This window comes from Equus przewalskii, chromosome 5 (assembly GCF_037783145.1).
Source record: "Equus przewalskii isolate Varuska chromosome 5, EquPr2, whole genome shotgun sequence".
Taxonomy (NCBI): Eukaryota; Metazoa; Chordata; class Mammalia; order Perissodactyla; family Equidae; genus Equus; species Equus przewalskii.
The window spans coordinates 59,660,077-59,679,390 of record NC_091835.1 but is presented as its reverse complement, the minus strand read 5'-3'; the positions used below and the strand labels follow the sequence as shown (position 1 = coordinate 59,679,390).

General features: G+C 33.8%; 1 protein-coding gene across 23 annotated transcripts in view; it reads left to right on the top strand.

Annotated features, from left to right (window-relative positions):
• KIF21A (kinesin family member 21A) overlaps positions 1–19,314 on the top strand; it is a 147,603-nt gene that overhangs the window by 92,320 nt on the left and 35,969 nt on the right. For 13 of the 23 annotated variants that reach the window (XM_070619384.1, XM_070619382.1, XM_070619378.1 and 10 more), the window contains 9 exons: positions 2,321–2,524; positions 8,122–8,160; positions 12,460–12,550; positions 12,948–13,065; positions 13,467–13,655; positions 14,096–14,295; positions 15,656–15,763; positions 18,866–18,934; positions 19,029–19,243. In XM_070619384.1, the coding sequence (XP_070475485.1) occupies positions 2,321–2,524; positions 8,122–8,160; positions 12,460–12,550; positions 12,948–13,065; positions 13,467–13,655; positions 14,096–14,295; positions 15,656–15,763; positions 18,866–18,934; positions 19,029–19,243 (1,233 nt within the window). The remainder of the gene's footprint in view (positions 1–2,320; positions 2,525–8,121; positions 8,161–12,459; positions 12,551–12,947; positions 13,066–13,466; positions 13,656–14,095; positions 14,296–15,655; positions 15,764–18,865; positions 18,935–19,028; positions 19,244–19,314) is intronic. The other 10 variants (XM_070619385.1, XM_070619379.1, XM_070619392.1 and 7 more) reach the window with 1 other exon arrangement.

Genomic DNA, 19,314 nt, shown 5'->3' with positions numbered 1-19,314 from the left:
ATCAGTCAGGTGAGTTTTAAATTCATTCTATCATTGATCCTCAAAAAATCCTAGGGAAGTATCTATTTTCTTCTCCATTTTACAAAGGAAAGAGTAGAGGCTTTTAGAAACGAATGGTTCTAAATCCTGTGAGTGACAGAGCTGAGATGCAAGTCCGCAGTCTGCTCCTTCCCAGGGAATTCTGTATACTTCCCCTCATGACTCACTCCTTGGTCTTCTATTAAGAGAAATACAGGCAGCAACAAGTGGGGGGTGAATGGGAAGAGAAAATGAGAGAGTTGTTGTTTCTACAGCACATACAAAAAGCAGGTTCTGTAGGGTGGAATTTGTGGAGGTGAGCCCCAAAGGTCTCAGCCTTTATTAGCACCAGGACTGAAGAAGTATTGAGTATGCCCCTACCAAATGCAAACTTTTAAAATCAGGTAACGAAAAAAAACACAAGTTGTCCGATTATTATGTAAATGAGCCAATTAAAAAATAGGTCATTCACTGTTGCTAGCTAATTTATTATATTTTCATTCCTTCATAACATTCATGTTTATGTACCCAGGCTTTGTGCTAGATATTGAAAATGTAGAAAAGTGTAAATTTTGACTTTGAGTTTTTATAGTTAAGCTGAGTTTTTATACTTAGGTTGCCCTTTTGATTAAAAAAATGACAGCATTATATTCAGAATTTTCTTTAAAACAATTTTGAAGTCGTTTAACCCGGAAGTTTGTGTGCAGCTATTTAACCATTTAAAAATATTGTAATTGTTGTCTGTGCACATATGACATCAGATATATAATAAAACAATTTCAGGGGCTGGCCCGGTGGCACAGCGGTTAAGTGTGTATTTTCTGCTTCAGTGGCCCGGGGTTCACTGTTTCAGATCCTGGGTGCGGACATGGCACTGCTTGGCATGCCATGCTGTGGTAGGTGTCCCACATATAAAGTAGACAAAGATAGGCATAAATGTGGCTCAGGGCCAGTCTTCCTCAGCAAAAAGAGGAGGATTGGCAGCAGTTAGCTCAGGGCTAATCTTCCTCAAAAACAAACAAAAAACCCCCCAATTTCATTAAAGAATGTGTAGGACACTGACTTGAAACATACATTCACTGATTTATGTACACTCTGTCTCTAGCTGATCTCAACAGCGTCATGAGTAATTTTGGTAGACAATGAAAAAACACAGAACTGACTATGCTTTCTAGAGCTTAGTAGCTACAAATAATCTAGCATCTTCCCCTGAAATATTTGAACATATGGCAAAACTACTTAGTAATATAGTTTTGAGAAAGAGATAGTAGGTAGTACTTTCTCCTTATAGCCCTGCATCAATCACCCATGCCCCAAATTGACACTGGAAATCTATTATATTGAAATAGAAAATTGTGTTCTTGATGGTTTAAATCAAATAGAAGTAAAGGGACTGGCCTAGAGGACTCTCTAAATCCCTTTTAGTCTCGAGAGTCCAGATTTTTTTAGGATCTCATCGTTGTGTGTTTTTGCATATTACTGACAGTATGTACATTATTCTCCTGTCATTATTAGGATTGCTTGAGCAAACAAAAGAATGTTTTCAATTATGAAACTCAGGTTTCCTTGGAGATACCGTCTTTTCCCACGCCATATTCAGGAGCCAGATGTCTTTCAGCCTGTCAGGGGCAAGGTTGACAAACTAGTCCTTGCAAAGATTTGGGAATGCTATTATAGCGTGATGAATGAGGAACTGAAAGGAAGGGGACCATGCTGCTTGTACATTTTGGGTTTAAATGATGGATTTACAAAGCAAGGATAACTAGTGCCCACTGGCCAGAATGCAAGTAATCGAACTACCATTGACACTTTCGAGTGGAAAGAGTGATTTCAAATGTATAATTATTTAATTAGGGAATGAAAAAAATATCATGGACATTAATGTTTCTGGGTATGTTTATTAAAAAAAAAAACCCTATCTTGTAACAGTGTTGAAATACATCCCGGAAAGTATTTTAGCATGCAAAACAATTCGTTTAAAATGTTCCCTATTTATTCCTAGAGCAGTCACCTTCATAGAGACAGAAAGAATGGTGGTTGCTAGGGGCTGGAAGGAGACGGGGGTAGGGGGGGTAGGAGGGGTGGGGGGGTGAGGAGTTAGTTTTTATTAAGTACAGAGTTTCAGCTGGAGAAGATGAAAAGTTCTGGAGGTGGATGGTGGCAATGATTGTGCTACAGTGTGGATGTAATTGATGCTGCAGAACTGTATATTTAGAAATGGTTGGAGTGGTAAATTTTATGATATGTATTTTCTACCAAAATAAAAATATGTTCCCTATTTAAATATATTTTTATTCTCTAGGGCAAAATTATTAGAAAGTGAAGCAGTGAATGAGAACCTTCGAAAAAACTTGACAAGAGCCACAGCAAGGTCAGCGTATTTCAGTGGATCATCAGCTTTCTCTCCTACTATATTATCCTCAGACAAAGAGACCATTGAAATCATAGATCTAGCTAAGAAAGATTTAGAGAAGCTGAAAAGGAAAGAAAAGAAGAAGAAAAAAAGGTAGTGTTATAAAATCACTGCTAATGAATCCCTATTTTTCTTACTTTTCAGAATATTTTAATTTGCAATTACAATGAGTATACATAGTCTCATTAGTATATTAATAAGTGAAATGTCATTTAAATTAGCTGACGATTACACTTATATCCTTTTTCCCTTGTACCCCCATCTCTCTATAATTATATACTTCTAATGATTTATCGCTACTTGTATGTAAGAAAAGTAAGTTTAATTATGATAATGTGGTAATGAATTTTATTTAGACTATGACAAGGTAAAATTACTATTAGAAATTATTTAATTATGTTTTCAAATAGCTGCTTTTGCATTCCATTCATCTTACTTCTCTGCAAAGCTTGTTCTGCCATGACAACTCAGTGTTTTCATTTTTTTTCCCCATTTTTCTAATGCAATTAAGTAGTCTCATGGATATATTCTGATTCCTGCCTAGATTAGTTTAACTAAAGGCTAAACTAATCCATCATACTGTCATTTAATGTCATTTGGTCTCTTAAGTATTTTCTGCAGGGCTTCTAATTTGATTAGATTATGTGAAAGTTATTTATGTTATTTCAGCCTTTCTCAATCTTCTAGCAAGGAGTTACTCAGCTTTTCACCACTGTTTTGGGCTTTCCTTTCCTTGCATCCTGATAATATCTCCCTCTGAAATCAACTGGGTGCAAAGAAGAGGAGGAAAATAAAAATTTAACCACTTGTAATGTGTGAGTGGTTAAATACTCATAAATTCTTGACATGTTTACATATTGATTCTATGGTGCAGTCAAATTACTTACTAAGACTATATTTTGAAAATGCCAGTCATTTTATTTTTAAGCATTTTTGGCTAGATATTCAAAAGGGAGCAGAGCTATCTTGTTTGTCAAATGGTTTGTTACAAGGGACGTGCTTTGTAGAATTACCATGGACATTTAATCTACCTGCTGCTTTGCTCAGTTTATTTAGAACTTTATTAGAGCAATTAGGCATTTCTTGCTTGAACAGTCAGTTAACCAAAGTTGTTGGAGGTTTAAATGCTTCAAATTAATTCTGCTCTGTGTCCTTGAGTTAAAAAGGAATGATGAAAATAATTAAAACAAGGAGCTACACATCTATGGTTAGGAAGCATTGCAAGTGAAATTGCATTCTTAAGATACTAATATCTTAATAGGTGTTTTTCATGGATGTCTGATTATGGCAGCATTAAGAAATATATAATGATTAGCTCTTATGCAGGGCAATTAAAACTGACACAGTGATCACAGAATTATCAAAACTGATGTGACCCAACATATTGCTTGAATGAAAATGAGAGTTTTGCACATGACTTATCATTTACTTGTAAAATTCAATTCTGCAGTTGGTCAGAATGTCAAATGGTATGTCTTATTTTTAAAGGTCTAGATGGTTTGTGTTCATGAATAATAAGTAAGTATAAGCAAGGGTGTATTTCTCAAGATCATGAGCTGATTCTTCTCCTTCCTTTTGAGGTAAATTTAGAGATGTTACCATAATTACCTGTTGGGTATGAATAATGAAAAATAGATAGGGATCCCAATAGAAGCTGAGGCTATTTTTGACATTTTTATAGTAATCTTGGGTACCCTAAATTAATACCTCTTATACAGGTTATTTTTGTGACAATGCAGGATTTTAAGCATTTTGACTGATAAATAGTACTAAAGGAAAAACATTTTATTCTTAAGATTTGTAACTATGGCTTTATTATGGAACTCCTAAACATTTTCAGGTAAAAAAATTAAATTAAGCAGTGGTTATACCAAAGTGAAAATTGACTTATTCCCGTGATTATGATAGATATAATAATTATTATGATAAAAATAATAGCAGATGTTAATATTAAGAAGACCTCACCAAACGATTGGATTTAAACACAAAAATCCAACTGAAAAAAAAGCTACTTCCTAACAAAAATTGATATGAGAGAAAAAAAAATTGTGAGGAAAAACCCCAGTCAGAGAAGGAAAATTTGAGATGCAACTTTAATCATCTGTGAAAAAAGTGAAAGATAGCTTAGAATGAGAATAACAAATTAACACTTTCTAAAACGTAACATATATGATGCTTTAAAAAAATGCTTTATAAAGCATTTTCACACACATGCTGTGTGTGTCTTTGTGAAACCACAACCTATATAGTGTAGTGTGAACCTAAAAAATTTTTTTGTTACCATAAACTGTATAACTATTAAAGCCTTTAAACCCAGTTTATCAATTTATATTACTGCATATATGAATTTATAGAATTAAATAGAATTTTTCTTACCACACTCTATTCAAACGTTGTTGTGGATTAAAAAATGAAAACCAATACTGTTTTACTCAGCTTGATAAAATGTTTCGTTCATCACCAGTCACTTAGCTCTAGATCTCAATAACTTTCAGCTGTATGTAATGTTAATTTCTATTTTAAAAATGTGGATAAGCTCCCATTTTAGCCAAATCTTTGCTATAGGTTGAAACAAACAAAGAAGCAAAGAGTTCCAGCAGTTCTTAGAATGAGAGCAGCTGTACTCATGCTAGTGTTTCGTCTTCCACAGGAAGTCTTTTGGAGGCGTTAGCTCCTGTTTGGATGTACTGATTCTGATTGAGTTGTATTCCATGCCTCATATTTATCTATTTTATTTATCAGAAAGGGCATTGCAAAATTTGGGTTCTGCCTCAACTATACATATATAGTAAGTTCAATTAAAAATTGTTTGGAATTTGGGACTAATTTTTATCTATAAAGTGTTATAAATAGATAATGTCCAAATTTCCCAACTCGCTCACATAAAATGATTTGTACCTATTTTATAGTATGGTAAGAACAATTCAAAAGGGAATAAGAAAAGGAAAAAAAGGGGAAGAAACTTTCCCTTTTGTGAGTGTAGGCCAACCTTTGGGGAAAAAATATGAATTTCTGCCTTAGTCAGTCTTCCTTACTCCCATCTCCTGACTTCCTGTGTCCCCATGCTGCCTTGATCCATTCCTCTCTTATGTAGTCAGTTCTCATGTAACTCTACCTTACTCTGAAGTACTCCCAATTTCTAAATCATGTATTTTCTTCTCTCATCTCCTTAAATTCAAACCTGGGAGCAAAGCCGTCTGACTCAAGGAATTCATACCAGTGGAAATGACTTATAACCAATAAGCTTCCTCTAGGGATGTTTGTAATTTTGAACAAGAAAGCATTAATCCAAAGACTGAAATTTTGGGCAGCAACCTCATGAAGAAAAAAAAAATCACGTAGTGTAGGGAAGATTTTTTTTTTTTACCTCCTTTTGGCTGAGAGTTTCCAAAATGTATCTGAGGCTTGAGGTTTGGGTTCAGCTTTCCTAAGTTGTCCTGGTTCTCATAGTGGCTTCCTTTCCTCCCTACTGAATCCACAAATTCTTTGGAAGCTTCGTGTCTTTTAATTTACTTTGTTTTGTGGTGTTAGTTTCTGGTTGTAGTGGCTACGGGGCTTCTGACATTGTAAGTGTTGGTAGAAAGTGGCAACTGGGTCATTTTTATGTCAGAAGCTGCGTTTGTTTTCGAGGAGGATGCCATATATCCTGTTTTACATGAAAGTTTCACCCTCTTCTGCATTAAAGTCTTTATCAAAGCTACAACCAATAGCTAATATATGGAGTTTTAAGGTTTGCTCTTCTACCTTTCTGTGCTTATTTTCTGTTGAGCTGTAAATTAATCCAAAAGTGTCAATAGTAAGAAAATAAGGGAGTATAAGAAAATAAGGAAGAATAATTGATAGACTATATTCCCTATATTTGAGTTACTCAAATGTTAGAATGGTTGGCGAAGTTTGTCATTCACTCTCTATCTCTTTACTATAGAAGAAGCATTGTAATGGAACTGAATAAAATGAAAACTAAACAACTTTAAATTATGGAGAAGTATCAGATTATTAGTTCATTTCTCCATCTCTCCACTGTCTTTTTGAACTGTTGATTGCAATATTTTTTAAAGATACAATTGGGAAGGCATCTAAAGTTTATCTGCCTATTAGCTCATCGCATTCATACATTTTGGTATAACTCTCTTGTGTAAGATAAACAAAAATTCTGCATATTGAAAAATAGAAAATTTGGGCTCTTTGCCAGGGAACCATATCCTCTGAGCCATTGCAGCTCATTATCATCAGTATAAGCCTAGATTAGACATAAATTTTTTTTGCATTTTTCTGTGTATATGGGTACAGGAAGTTTACCATTCTCACATTAATCTCCATATTTTTGGATATCTAGCTTTAAATGACTTGCATCATCAGACTGCATTTAAATTTGTATTTTGTAGTGTCAGGTTGAAATTCTAGAAACACAGAGATTTCTTAGCTGATGGCTTTATATTAGTTTTTTTAGCCACTATACTGGACCTTTTGAACCCAGTGAATATCACCCTGTAGACTTTTTTTCTCAGAAAGATTGCTAGTCGCTTCTTGTAATTGCAGTATATAAGTTGACTGTGAAAAACAATCACAGGCTAACAAGTAAAAATCATGTGAACACACATTTTAAGATTAAAATGAGAACTGGCTTGATGAAATAATTCATACCTAAGCCTCAATCTCTTCATTTTAAAATATTGATGATTCTGAAAAAAATTTTGGAATTCTTGGCAAAAGTGTGCTCAATCAAGATTACTATGCTATGCTTTATCAGAGCCTAGCACATCTTTCTTTTTGTCTATGTGACAAATGTTGGCATTCAGTACATTCCGTTGAGTAAAGATGCCCAGTGCTGCATATTGAATATTCTTGAAATTATATTTCAAAGCCTTTAAGTACATATTTATAGTTTCTCTTATACTTTTCTGATTGAAAAATAATCTTACTAATGGAAAGTACTACATTTCCCATTTTATTGCCACCTTTGCCTAAGAGAGGTCCTTTCGGTAGTTAGTTTCTAATAATTAGTACAGTGATATTGTGAGATTTTAATTTTCAATTAATAAAATTGTAGTTTTTCACTGATATCATAACAACCATATTCATTTGACCATAATACCATTTCATGTATAATTTTGAAATAGAATTTTTTTTTTTTTAGATTTAGTGATGTTCATATGTAGTATGTTAAAATAGAATACAAGTTTTTAAAGTAGTATCCTAGTATGTAGTATTAATGATATTTTCATATTATGGTATAAAGGCATTACTTTTTGAAGTTCTTTTAATGATGCCATAAAAAGGTCTTCTGTAAAGGTTTGAAAGGAAGAGGACATCATTGAAAGTTGGCTTTTGGGGGGAAGCTGAGAAAATTGATCCATTTCAGATTAAAAAAAGCAATGGCATCCAAACACTTCTGCTACTTAACTAATTTATATAAATTGAAGCTCTGCATTTTACTGCTGAATAATTTCAACTGATAGCTTATATACTCCTCTTTGATATAATGCTGCTTATTTTTCTACTTCCTTTTTATTCATACAAAATGTATTGCCTTTTTACTGTGTATTGTCCTTTGATGATATCTTTTAAAATTTATTTTAAAGTCTTCAAGCTCATGTATCATTTTTACCTTCTTATCACTTTCGCTTTTTACTGTCTGGTTTGTCCTTCATTGGCTTGGCCTTCCAATACTGTGCCTCGTGATTTTGAAGGCTACAGAAACTTGAGGAAAGCAATCGAGAAGAAAGAAGGTTGGAATATTTCCCAGGTTTTTTATTAAAATGTCATTAAAATACTTAGTTGCCATTCACAAGGAAATGTGTTATAGAATTATAGATCGTTTCAAAACTAAATTAGCTTGGTGCTCCTAAAAGTAATGATGATTTTATAAAATTAACCAAAACACTAAGTATATTTTTTTAAAATTATTTTTTAAGAATAGAACCTTCACTAAAATTAAAATTCAGAAAATTTCGCATGATTTCAGAATAACTATCATAATTAACATGGCGACTTACCTTTTTTAGGCTAACAATGACCAAAACCCTCACCATTTCACTTTCAGAATGTATCTTTCAGAAGCTTGTGAGCACACTGGGAATTGTTAACTGGGTGGGAATTGACATTTTGTTGTAGCCCATGCTAAGTCAAGGGTGGGCTCTCTCTTCTCTCTTCCTTATTTGATGTATTCTTTGTTGAAAAACATCATTAAAATGGCAACAAAGCAAAAGGAAACTGTGGCCTTACTATGAATAAGATTTACAAGGCGTTTTTCAGGTTGAATTAGAAAAACAAGTGTTACTTTTTAAATGTATTTGAAATGAGCATTCAAAACAGGATATTCTCTTCTTTGTCATTTGAAAATTGAGGACAATTTATAAACACTTTCTAAACTCTTTATATAGTGAAAATTTGCATTTTACTCATCCAGAATTATATTATTAAAACCAGGATCAAGTAATATTTTACTTCTTAGCAGAACTTCTCTTCATAGATTTTTCTAAAACAAATCTCCAGTTTGTATAATCAAAGTGATTAAGAAAATAAACAAGGGCCAGCCGTGTGGCCTAGTGGTTAAGTTTGGCATGCTCCACTTCAGCTGCCTGGGTTCCTGGGTGCAGACCTAAGCCACTGTTGGTGGCCATGCTGTGGCGGCAGCCCACATACAATATAGAGGAAGATTGGCACAGATGTTAGCTCAGGGCCGATCTGCCTCAGCAAAAAATAAATAAGTAAAATAGAAAATGAACTGGTTTCAAAATAATACTTAAGTATTTTAGAAGCACCACTTTAGAAATTTCATATCTTACTTAAAATAAACCTTTTGAGAACTTTTACTGTGCAACAATTTGTTAAAATATCTTAGTTTAAATATGAAAGCATAAAAGTATTTTCTTGAAATTATTTAATAATTTACATTCCACGATTATATTCTACATATTACATAGATTCTACAGTTGCTATAATTCTATTCTATAATTCTATAACTTATTTAAAGTATTATATAATTAGAATATAATTCTCATGGTCTATAAGTCACACTAGAATTCACTTAATTAGTATATTATTAGGATATTAATGTTTGTCATTGGAATTAAATTAAGGCATTGAAAATGAGTAATTTCTTCTATTTTGATAAATGAAAATAAGATACATAAAGTAGTATGTGGAAGCATTTTCTCACCTTAAAATATTCAAGTCCTTTAAATGTACATAGTGAATAGAGTTTGCTTGCACTTTTTATGTCATCCCTTAAGGATAGCCAAAGCAGAGTGGTGAGGTGCTCCAGGGCAGGGCTTCTTGAACGTGAATATGCATGCACATCACCTGGGGAGTTTGACAAATGAAGATTCTGATCCCCTAGGACTGAGGTGGAGCCTGAGATTCTGAAATCTAACAAGCTCCTGGATGATGCTGATGCTTCCTGGTCTGAGGACTGAACTTTGAGTGCAAGATTCTAGAATACTGGCCTGGGAGTCATGACACTTGGTTTTAGTCCCCTTCAGTGGATTAACTTCCCCAGGCCACAGTTTCTTTTTTGGTTGTCTATCAAAAGGTTGACATTGGCCGTCAAATGTCAAAGGGGTTAAACCACATGATCACTAGTGTTCCTTCTAGCTCCAAGATTCTGATTCTATGTAACGTGCAAACTTAAATATTTTTCATTGCTCCTTAGATACTTACTTTAGATATCAATTTGTCTCAGTTTATTGAGAAAAACTTGAATATTTGAGGTACAATAATCATAAAGTATCAATTTGTATTTTAAAGCGTAAGCTGTAAGTGATTTATAAAGGTAAATTAAAATATAAAGTTACAGCTGCTCATTTTTCTGTATCGGAATTGGCACCAACAGCTTATAATATGAGTTAACTTTATGTATAAGTAAAACGTAACATTTGTTAAGCTGGTTACTGGTGACTTGGAGGGAGTAGGAGCCTGTGTTGGGTCAAGTATATAGAATAGTGGTGGTATGGCTATAAACCTGAGTAAAAGGGAATTTGAGTTGGAACTTGAAGTAATGAAGGAACCAACAATAACAAAAATTGTACACTGTAGCATGTGCCGGTGAGGAAAGGAGCCTGAATAGGGGAGGGTTTTGGAAACGCTGGTGGGAGATGTCTTTCCTAACGCATTCTCCTTTCCTAGCCCTAAACCTTGGGCCTAAACCTCAAGGATAGCACAGTTTGAGTACATGGTCCTGGCCTTTGAATGAGTTGAGTAGGTGAAGGGAGAGTTTCTTTCCAGATGTTCAGCTTTAACTACATGGTAGTAGAAAATCAGCAGTCCTAGTACAATACAAGTGGTGTGAGAGAGGCATTCAATAGATTCAGCGTTTTCCTCTAACAAAATGGTGTAACCATTATAATTACTTGATTCCTCTCTAGTTAAGATTGTTTTGCTGATATTCCTACTGGTAGTTTCTTCTCACTCTAGAGATAGGTGTCTTCTAGGCATCTTTCATCCCACTCCAAGGTAATTAGTGCATGAGACACATAGACATGTTCAAACAGAGGGGCTCACCCACAGTCATAGGGGTTAATATATTTAACAAACTCATACTGCACCTTTATTATGTGAATCCTCTGGGTACTGCAGATGTAACGTTGAGCCAAGCAGACGTGAATGATCTCTACCCTCATGAGGTTTACAGTCTAGTGAGGAAGAGAGAAATTAAAGAAATAATCAAACGTATTAATCAAACAAATAAACATAAATTAAGAACTTTGAAAAGTGCTTACAAAGGAAAAGTATTTATATTCATCTTGTTCTGAATACAAAAATACCTGCAAGAGTTGGGACCTAGAATTACACATTAGAGTATATTAACAGGGCCTAGATAAGATCAAATTTTTCACCTAACAGCCAAAAGTAAATTCCTGTATTAGGGCAGTTATTTAATGTAGCAGAATATCTGAAAGAAATGATAGCTGTTACAGAGCTTTTCTGATAAAGTTTTTAATCTCTTTTTAGGGGAATTTTATTTGGAGAATATTGCCTATTTGAGTGTTCTTTTTATTCTAAAGGATTTTCAAATGTACCTGTAGCACAAAAAGAAATCTTGCACATGTTGATTCATTTAAAGTTAAGTTTCTTAATATTATTTAGCTTGATTAAATGTATGAGTCTAGTGAACAGAAGAGTTACTTCTGTGCATAATTGATCATGGTTGCTAAACCCTAATAAAAGGGTCAAAGTGATTTAAGTGTGCAAAAACTTTGCTCACTGTAGAGTCTTCCGTCTTCTTCTCAGGGCTGCCAGGGCTGAATTAGTTTAGTTATAACCATTCCCTGACATCAGTGTGTAGTTAAAGGCTGTTAGTATTAGGCAACTGAAGAGGGGGCTTCTATTTGTATGGCACATCTCATGGCAGATGCTGAATTTTCTAATCAATGAAAGGTCAGCCTGAAGTTCAGACAGTTTTGATGTGCAAAGACCCATTTCTGTGAGAACAAAATGAGAAACAGCCCTGTGCTATAGAGACGGCTTAGGAAAAAAGAGCCTGTGCTATTACGGGAGGAGACCTGAACCCTCTGATAGATACAGCCAGTGTAGACAATTTACTGTGGCAGATTTATTCTGGATCTTTAAATTTATTCTTAAATGTATTAGGATATCAATAAAAATGCAAGTTCTATATCTTTGTGTTTAGACTAGAAAAGTTTTATATATTTAGATGAGAAAGCAAAAATATTTGTTTTGATTTCCTTTGAATTTGAATTGCCTAACATTCTAGTTAATTGGCTGTTATTCTGACTAGTTTTTAGCTGTCTCACCAGGTCTCATGCTCCAGGGTATAATCTATTTCTCAATGTTTCTAGAAAATACGTTTTTCTCCGGTGATATAAATCACTGCACTATTGGCTGAGTGGCAATTTCTCTTTTCCTCTGAAGCATCAGACATGATAACTTTGCTCAGTCAAATGATCCACTCTTCTAGTTTATTTTCACAAATAATTGATGCTTTTTAAAAATCTGGGAGCAAAAAGTGAGTGATTTTCCTCTCTACTTTAACACCATACCTTTTTGTTCCTTTTTTTTTTTTTAAGTGTGGCTGGTAAAGAGGATAATATAGAGACTGACCAAGAGAAGAAAGAAGAAAAGGGTATTTCAGAAAGAGAAAACCATGAATTAGAAGTGGTAAGTATTTAGTCCCTGGATTAGGTTGTTTCTGCTTGCTGATAGCTGTACTAACTTAGATGTAGCAAAGAGAAATGGTTATCATGTATCCATTTTCAACTGTTTCCTTAAGGGCTTCTTTTCTTCAGAAATGAGAGCTCTAATATATTGGTAACTCTCAATCTTGTGCATTTTGAAAGCATTGTGTGTGGGGGGATAGAGTACTATTAGAGATGAAGTACTCTTTGATTGAAGACAAAATTATTATGTGATAACCTTAGACTCGTGGACGGATTTTTGAACTGATGAAAAGTGAGATGTTTTTGCTTCTGTACTTCCTACTCCAGCCGTCTCTCTTAATGAGTAATCAGTGTGCTTTGCCAATATTGTGCTATTAATGGTCACAAATCACCTTTAGGAAGAAAGTCAAGAAGTGAGTGATCATGAGGAGGAGGAAGAGGAGGAGGAGGAAGAGGAAGATGACATTGAAGGGGGAGAAAGCTCTGATGAATCAGATTCTGAATCAGATGAAAAAGGTACTTGCCCTTTATTATGAGAACAAACATTTATTTTGGGAATTTGTTTAAAACATGACAGAAAACTCTTAACATTCTCCATTTCATCCTTGATGAAAGTAGCTTTTATAACTGCTGACCTATGTATGCCCTCCAAGGCTCGTGTTTCTTCCCTTGTTGGATTTAGTCATTGTGTGATTTCCATTCTTAGTTAGCACGAATAGTATCTGTTGTCCCTGACCGATGTGAACACTCTTTACCTTGTTCACCTTTTTTAGTTTTTGCTTTGTTCGGGACGTTTTCCTTATGGCTGCTAAGTGAATACCTGGATATAGATGATGGTTTTCACATTCTTGCTTGAAAGCTAGAATTAGAATATTTTGGCCTACCTCAGTATTTTTATTTTCTTCTTTTGTAAATAGCCAATTATCAAGCAGACTTAGCAAACATTACTTGTGAAATTGCAATCAAGCAAAAGCTGATTGATGAACTAGAAAACAGCCAGAAAAGACTGCAGACACTGAAAAAGCAATATGAAGAGAAGCTAATGATGCTCCAACATAAAATTCGGGACACTCAGCTTGAAAGAGACCAGGTGCTTCAAAACTTAGGTAAGAATTCTATTTAATTGAAATGAAAGTTCAAACTAAGTTGTTAACATGGGTTTTCATCTTCTCTTAGAAGAAAATATTATAGTGAAGCCACATTAAATGTTAATTTATCTCATTATGTTAAATATTGTTGTTTATTTTGTTTCTCATGCTGGTACCTGTCTAGGCTATTTAATTATTTTGTCCAAAGTTGTGGCTGATTGTTTTAATATATTGATTTATGCTGAGAACATTTTTTAAATTACAAAAAAGAAACAAAACTTCAATAATTGTTAAACAGGTGAAGAGTAGCTAATGAAGGAGAGAGTGATTGAAAGACAGCCTGGCATCCTGAGGTTTGTTTTTGGGAGGTAGTTCTTCTCTAAGGTCATGAGTGTAAATGTATAAAATAAGAATTTGTGTCTCACAAAAACAAAGACAACTATCCTTTGGTCTTTTAGGCTCAGTGGAATCTTACTCAGAAGAAAAGGCAAAAAAAGTTAGATCTGAATATGAAAAGAAACTCCAAACCATGAATAAAGAACTGCAGAGACTTCAGGCAGCTCAAAAAGAGCATGCGAGGTTGCTTAAAAATCAGTCTCAATATGAAAAGCAATTGAAGAAATTACAGCAGGATGTGATGGAAATGAAAAAAACAAAGGTATTGATTTTATTTTCCATTAAAGTTTGATGTTGGGGATGCTTGTGTCATTTAGAACCAAAACAGATTTACTGTGGTTCTTTCTGTATTCAGTAAAAGGTAACTCAGTCTTGCAAATGATGTACTTCCTTGTGGCAGTTAGAAGTTGTTTCCTATAGTCATCCATTATCAAAGTCAGAGAGGAGCTGAAAATCGTGTGGTCAACAGGGCTTCTCTGACTTTGATGGAAATTTCCCCTCTTAAAACTCTTATACAAGGTTAACGAAAGTATGAAATATTTCAAAAAGGCAAAAAAGCATAGATAATAACCCAATGAACACTATATCCACTATCTAATTTAAGATATTAAACATTACAGATATTCACAAAGCCTCCTATGTATCCCTTTCTGATCATCTTCTCCTTTCTCTGAGAGGAAACAACTATATTGAATTTGGTGTTTGTCATTCCCATGCATAGAAAATGAGAAGTTTTCTTCCTTTGACCAAAGAGAGTATGTGAATCCTGATCTGTTGTCTGTTTTTGTTGTGGTATCAATTATTCTTAACATTTGGTGTGAAAATCAATGTCATTTCCTTAAAATGGCAAACGTGGAAATGATCGAGTAGTTAAATTATCTTGTTTTGTAGTTGCTGATGACAATAAAAATAGCTAAAATTGTTAGGTGCTTGCTATTTGCCAGGCTCTGTTATAAGCACTGTACAGGTGTTCACTCATTGAATTCTCATAAGAATCCAATGCCATAGAATTATTATCTCCATTTTATAGATGAGGAAACCAAAGGCTAGAGAAGTTAAGTAACTTATTCAAGGTCACACAGTTACTGGTAATAAGTTACGTACTGAAAATTCAATCAAGTTATAGAACAACTGAACGTTGAATATAAAAAGCATAAAGCACTAAGCAATTTCATAGAAATATATTAGAAATAGAAATGTATTAATCCTACAAAAATAAGAATTGACCATTTAAAATGTGCAGTAATCGGCTGGCCCGATTGCCTAGTAGTTAAGTTCACGCTCCACTTCAGCAGCCCAGGGTTTGTGGGTTTGGATCCTGGATGTGGACCTACACACCACTCATCAAGCCATGCCGTGGTGGTGTCCCACATACAAAATAGAGGAAGATGGGCACAGCTGTTAGTTCAGTCACAATCTTCCTCAAGCAAAAGGAGGCAGGCTGGCAACAGATGTTAGCTCAGGGCCAGTCTTCCTCACCAAAAAGAAAAAGTGTAGCAAAACACTACATTTTCGTTGTTAAGTATTCAGAAATCTAAGAACTTAGTTCCCCATACATGTGATTTATTTAATGAATATTGTGATAGAGTAATTAAAATAGGTGTATTTACCTAATATTTTAGGTTCGCCTAATGAAACAAATGAAAGAAGAACAAGAAAAAGCCAGATTGACAGAGTCTAGAAGAAACAGAGAGATTGCTCAACTGAAAAAGGATCAACGTAAAAGAGATGTGAGTGGACTTGAACTCTCAGTTTGTAAGAATATTGTCATTGAACAAGATTGTTTAATAAATGGAAGAAAATTTTCTGATAACTTTAATTATTAAATGCAGGTTAAAGACAATAAATATAAACATTAATTTTATAATATGGCATTTATTATAGTATGTGGATTATAGTAATTCAATAAAAAGTTTATGAAAAACACTATAATATTATTATAAATTTTATTGGAGGCTTATTTCCTACATGATGACGTACAAGAAAATGGCAAAGAATAAATTGTTATTTCTAGGGAGACCAATGAACTAGTTGCAGTATTATACAAGATAGTGATTTTAGAATGATTCCAAAGACAGTTTCATCATTGGTGATTCTTATAAATTTTACTGGAATAATAACCAGGCTTCAGTAGAAGAGGCTTTACTAAGAGCTATAAAATTTTTCATATTCTTTGATTTAAGAATCCTACTTCCATAAACTCAGACTAAAAAATAATCTAAAATAAGAAAAATTACAGTATTTTAAAATCATCACTTTAGGGTTATTTGTAATAGTGAAAAATGTACACACAACTAAGATAGTTGATGGTAGGGGTAATGGTTAAATAAATAATGGTCCATCCCACTGAATAGGTTATTATTCATCCATTAAAAATTAGGATTTGGAAACTGCATAGTAAAATGAAAAATGACTGTGAATTTACATTAAGTGTGAAGTAGCATTTTATAGATTCATACTTAATTACAATGAGGGAAAAATTTGAAGGATGCATACTAGCATCCTAACTATAGTTATGTTAGGGTTATAGGTCATAGTTGATTTTTTTTTTTCTTTCCAAATTTTTGGTAATATGATTATTTCTTTAAAAGGAAAAATTATATGTATGATTTTTTTTCTTAAAATAAGAGGCCATCACCTTCTTTTCCCCATTGTTGATTAGGTTTCAGTCTTTGTTCCTTTTTTCTTGCTCAATTTTTTCTGAATTCTCCCTGGAGAAAGCATGAGCATATAGGATATTTTAGAAACTAGAAATCTCTTTTGGGAAGTAAAGAGGAAATTTAAGGAGATAGAGAGGAGAGAGTAATGATATTAAAAAAGTAGATATTTTAGCCAGATGACTCCCATATTTATGACTATATTTATTTGTTTTCCTAGCATATCAGAGTATTTTAATAATTCGTGTATTTTGTCACTTTCAATTCCTGGGCATTTTTGATCTTATTTATACCAATATGTTCCTACTGAAATCAAGTAAAAGCACATTGTAACATATTGCCTATTCTTTTTTTTTCTAACTGCTATTTTCCAAAAATTGAGGTAATTCACATACCATAAAATTTACTCTTTTACACTGTACAGTTCAGGTTTTTAGTATATTCACAAAATTGTGCAACAATAGCCACTATCTAATTCTAGAACATTTTCATCGCTCCTGAAAGAAACCCCACGTCCTTTAGCAATCACTCCTCATTCTCCCCTGTCCCTGGCCCCTGACAGCCATTAATCTACTTTCTGTCTGTATGGATTTTCCTGTTCTGCACATTTCATATAAATGGAATCATACAATATATAGCTTTGTGTCTGGCTTCTTTCGTTTAGCATGATATTGGCAAGGTTCATCCGTGTTATAGCATGTATTAGTAGTTCATTCGTTTTTATGACTGTATGGGTAGAGCTCATTTTGTTTATCCACTCCTGAATTGAAGGACATTTGGGTTATTTCCACTTTTGGCTATTTATTTTGTTTTTTATGAAAAGTTTTAGATGACAGGAATAATTTCCTTACAATGTGTGCTACTTATTTCTTTATTACTAATTCATGTGAGATGTGGAGAGATCAATATTGAACAACTAACTCCTGGGATGGAACTTTTGAATCTTACCCCCAACATATGATTATATATGATATAATATTCTATTAGAAAGATGTAAGGCTGCTTAATCACATACAAAGCTAACATTTAGACTCCTCCCTTTTATTTGTTGCTTTGTGTTCGTAATTGACCTCCTTTCTAAATTTTATCTTGTCATATTCATCTTTGAACTCTCAGAGAACTTAGTATGTTTGTACACAAAAAATATGAATGAGCTTGAGATTTGACTTTTTAAAAGGAAGAAATTTAATGTAGTAGCAAGTTTCAACCTATATGTTGATTTTAATTTTTGGTAGTTCACTCATTTAAAAAAGATTTTTTAACTTTACTTCCATGTCAATCATTGTAGGCAATGAAGATATGGGAAGCCTTAAGATAAAATCCTTTTCTTTAGGAATTCCCATCTGATGAGATAGGAATATGCATAAACGTGACATGAATCATCTGTTTGAATTTGAGATATAAAGCATGAAGGGTAATTAGTTATATCATAGAATTTGAGTCCTAGAAGGGATGTTTGTGATCAAGTCCATTCCCTAAGATTTGCCCTGGTTCAAAGAGTTGAATAAATGGCAGAACCAGAACTAGCATCTGTGTTCTTTTTCAGTTCAAGATTCTTTTCTAAATTATAGCCCTATATAGTGGCTTAAAGTAGTCCATATTTAATTGTCTTTATCATATAGAGTATGTACAAACAAATTGGTAGCCAATACTGACGTTTTATTGTCCATTTACTTTACCCAACATAGGAACATTTCCAAAGTTATTTTAAAGTGCTTATACAATTAATATATGTTCTCCCTATATTTAAAAGTTTATAATTACTGTATATATTGTAAAATGCCTCTTGAAAATATTCTAAGCTGTGTTTCTTCCTGTTTCTGCCTCAGCCAGCAGAACAAAATATCTAACAAAAATGAAACAAGACAATATTCATAAAGCGTTTAAAAAAGTTCTTGCATATAGTAAGCACTATATGAGTGTTTGTTAAATAAAAGTACGTGTCACGGAGATAACTCTTCATTTTTCAGAAAGAAATGGTCATATCAGTATGCATTTGTGTTTATTGGAATAAAATTTCTATATCAGGAATAATGGATGCAGAGTTGTTGTTAGCTCAAATTCTGCTAAGAACTCTTATAGTTCCTGGTGGGGTGGGGAAATATGTTAATGTAGGAGTAAGAACTATTATATTTTTCAGTTTACTGCTTTAACTTATTCAATATTATTTTATAGCATCAACTTAGACTTTTGGAAGCCCAAAAAAGAAACCAAGAAGTGGTTCTTCGTCGCAAAACTGAAGAGGCAAGTTGACCATTTGGAGGAAACATTCTGGCTTTGAGATAAGTGATGTGTATCTATGGACTAAGAGAATGAATCATCTCTGTTGCTATTTCAGGTTACAGCTCTTCGTCGGCAAGTAAGGCCTATGTCAGATAGAGTGGCTGGGAAAGTCACCAGGAAGCTGAGCTCATCTGATACTCCTGTTCAGGACACAGGTTCCAGTGCAGCTGCCATGGAAACAGAGGCGTTAAGGGCAGGAGTCCAGCAGAAAATGAGAGTTCCTGTGGCAAGAGTCCAGGCCTTACCAACGCCCGCAACAAATGGAACCAGGTCAGTGTGACTCTTCTATTCCTCCTGACGTAATCTTTGTGGCATTATTACTGAATGTTGGCCTTAAATGA